Raw genomic sequence first — 3,244 nt, forward strand, 5'->3', positions numbered from 1 at the left:
CTGCTTGGGGATAAAAGCTGGGACCACTTGCAGGGAGTCAGGAGTGTCTGTCTGTGGAGTGCACTCCCCAGAGCTTCCTGGTTCAGGGCAGACCTCCTGACTCTCCCTGGAGCTGGGCCCCAGTCTGTTTAGACCTTTGCGAATGTGGGCGGATTGGGTGAGAGTCACTATGTGGGCACCTTTCTCATGTATTTAACTTACTGGTCTGGCTGTTTCCCATGCCAGCTGTGGGAACCCTCGGTTCAGTTTGTACCACCTGTTGTGGGCTGAGTCGTGTCTTTTGTGGGATCGTTGGGGGTGGTGTCGTTTATGTACCAGCTGATTGATCTGTTTGTACCCCGGCGGTCATTCATATCATAACGTTTGTGTCTACAATACAGTCTGTGTATTGGATTCTCTTCCTGCTGGTTGTGTTGTTCCTGTTAGGCCTGGCCATTGGCAAGACTCAGGGTTAGTATCACAGTGCAATCTTCCCTCTAGCAGTATAACCACTGGAATACTTGAAAAATATTGTTTCAAAGTGTCCTGGAAGAAATGTGTGATGCGGAGGCTGAGACCAGTAGCTTAATTAGCTGCAAACTCCTTTTCCAAAGTGTGGAGCACACTTAATACTATTTAACATTATGCTTTCTAGAAGGTTGCCTTCCCTGTGGGTTGCTACAAGTGGCCAGAGAGCTGCTTCCTGAGTCTTTCTGTTAGTGAAATCAGCAGTTCTCTCAGGGACCAGAGGGTTTTGTGAGATAAAAAAACAATTAAAGTGGAAAGAAAAATTCTGCTGCTCAGTATAATGCCTAACAGAAGTTGGTTTTACTGTGGATTTGAGACAATAATTATGATTTGGATCTAAGTTTAGAATGTGCTTCCTAGATTTTAGGAACTGTATCTTGCTCATGATTTTAGACACACAATGCTAAGAGATAAACAAGAAAGGAAACCTTTGGAAAACTCTGCTCCATTAAAATAAAAATATGTAGCTTTTCAAGTGTGCTATAATTAGCACTGTTGTCCTATTTCCTCATTAACCTATAATGAGAAAATTGCATTTGTTGCAGTAGTGCAACATCTCACCATGACTGGACAAGAAAGTACATAACTGGTAATAAATCAGTACAGCAGCATATTATATCCAGCTGCAAATTTGCTCACTTTTCTTGAGAGGTTATATGGCAATTTAAATCCATATCTGTTTCTGCTACAACTGAAATACTAATAATATGAAAAATAAAGCCATGTAAGATCTTTTTAATAAGGGACATTATTTCCAATCTTGCAAACAAAGCAATGGAAAAAGGATAGAAAACCCTTTCATCTTACTTTTTAACTATGCACTTCAAAGACACTTGATATATAGAAGGACATTACTGAGTTATCCCTAAAGGTAACTGCAATAGATAACATTTGAAGGAGCTTGGCTGGAATTTCTTTGCATCACAAGGTCTTTAAAAGGTGAAGATGTATTGGCACACAATGTACAGCTAAGGCAGCTTACGGAACGGCTTTCCTCCTTACTGCTATTATATATGCCGATGAGAGAAAGCTCAGTATTGAAACTTGATTTGTTACTTCCTGTGGAATTGGCTTGAAAGCCACGAGTCTTTAATACTATTAGATTTTACAGCACTCCTGTCATATAATCCATCTGACTTAGAAGGCATTTACCTTTGAGGCCTCACCAGCGTGATGGCAGCACAGGGTTCACGACTGGTACAATCCCTGGTGCCCAGGAACAAAAACAGGGAATGCTGAGAATGAACCTCAGCATCCTGGAGGGTGAAGCTCAAGTTACCGAGGTGAGCAGAGCAGTGAAGTGAAATAAGAGGTGTTTGGAATGAAATTCTGAAGAAACTAATGGATTTCTGGTCAGATGTCAGGAAGAACTTGCAGAGGTGTGCTGCACTTACCTCCACACCTGGAGAAGGGCTGGGGCCTCTCCTGTGGTACCAAATCTGATTTCCACATGTAGGTGTTTGTTCACAGATTCCACTCCTGGACACAGATATCTCCAGAGGCTTTCTCTGGAATTCCAGTGCTTTGATCTAGGGATGTGTGCCTGTGGACCAGGAAGCCCATCATATCCTGGGCCTCACAGAAAGCAGCCTGGGCAGGGAGATGGTTCTTCCCCTCTGTGCCACTGGGGTGACACCCCACCTGCAGTACTGCAGCCAGCTTTGGGGGCCCCAGCACATGAAAGACATGGACCTGCTCGAGCATAAAAATGATGAGAAAGCTAGAACACCTCTCCCATGAGGAAAGGCTGAGAACTGGCGTTGGTCAGCCTGGAGAAGAGCAGGCTCTGGGGAGACCTTATTGCAGTGCTGCAAGGAGCTTCTGTGAAATGGAAAGATGCTATTGCTGCTTTACAGTGCAGGTCTGACTAGTTAAGGACCTAGATAAAAATGAGACAGTTCCCCAAAGCACTTCTCATTTTATTTATAGATAAAATTAACTCACAGGGAAGCTTTCTGAAAAGAACAAAGGCAAACAAAGGAAGCCATACTTCATTTTAGATATAGTTGTATGGGTTTCAGATGGTTTTTCATGTTGCATAGCTTTTTTCCACTCCCACCTCAGTTTTCTAACCCTGCACCCCTATATTTTACACAATAAGTAGACCAAAAATTAATGAAAGTTCAGCAGCTTTAAGAGTAACGAGTGTTTTACTAATCCTGTTATGAGAAAAAATATAGCCAAAAAAATTAATCACTACAAATATAATTGCATTTTTTCATCAGAAAGGGTACCATGTTCAAAAGAAAAGCTAACATTGCTCCCATGTATGAAAGAAGTTTTAAGACATTGCCACAGATCAGGTTTAGCTCCCTAACAAAGGTAGGACACACAATACTTGACATGAAATTATTTTTTGTAAAGCAAGCAACTCAACTCTTTTCTGACCGTGTGGGTGGCTCTGAAAAGAGCCTTTGGGTTACATTAGCTTGTGAAGTCTGAGCAGCTTCACTCGCTGAGCTTATTTGCTCTTAGCCTTATGGCTCTCAGTTTTCTTGGGCAGCAGCACGGCCTGGATGTTGGGCAGCACCCCGCCCTGCGCGATGGTCACCTTGCCCAGCAGCTTGTTGAGCTCCTCGTCGTTGCGGATGGCCAGCTGCAGGTGGCGGGGGATGATGCGCGTCTTCTTGTTGTCACGGGCCGCGTTGCCCGCCAGCTCCAGGATCTCGGCCGTCAGGGACTCCAGCACGGCCGCCATGTAGACCGGCGCCCCAGCGCCCACCCGTTCCCCGCACTT

General features: G+C 44.2%; 1 protein-coding gene across 1 annotated transcript; it reads right to left on the bottom strand.

Moving 5' to 3' along the window:
* Positions 1 to 2,905: 2,905 nt before the first annotated feature.
* On the bottom strand, positions 2,906 to 3,238 carry LOC103779225 (histone H2A type 2-C). The gene has a single exon (XM_008946852.1). The coding sequence runs from the start codon at positions 3,203 to 3,205 to the stop codon at positions 2,969 to 2,971; it is 237 nt and encodes a 78-aa protein (XP_008945100.1). The 5' UTR covers positions 3,206 to 3,238; the 3' UTR covers positions 2,906 to 2,968.
* Between the last annotated feature and the right edge of the window lie 6 nt (positions 3,239 to 3,244).

This window comes from Merops nubicus, unplaced genomic scaffold (assembly GCF_000691845.1).
Source record: "Merops nubicus isolate BGI_N331 unplaced genomic scaffold, ASM69184v1 scaffold23520, whole genome shotgun sequence".
NCBI lineage: Eukaryota > Metazoa > Chordata > Aves > Coraciiformes > Meropidae > Merops > Merops nubicus.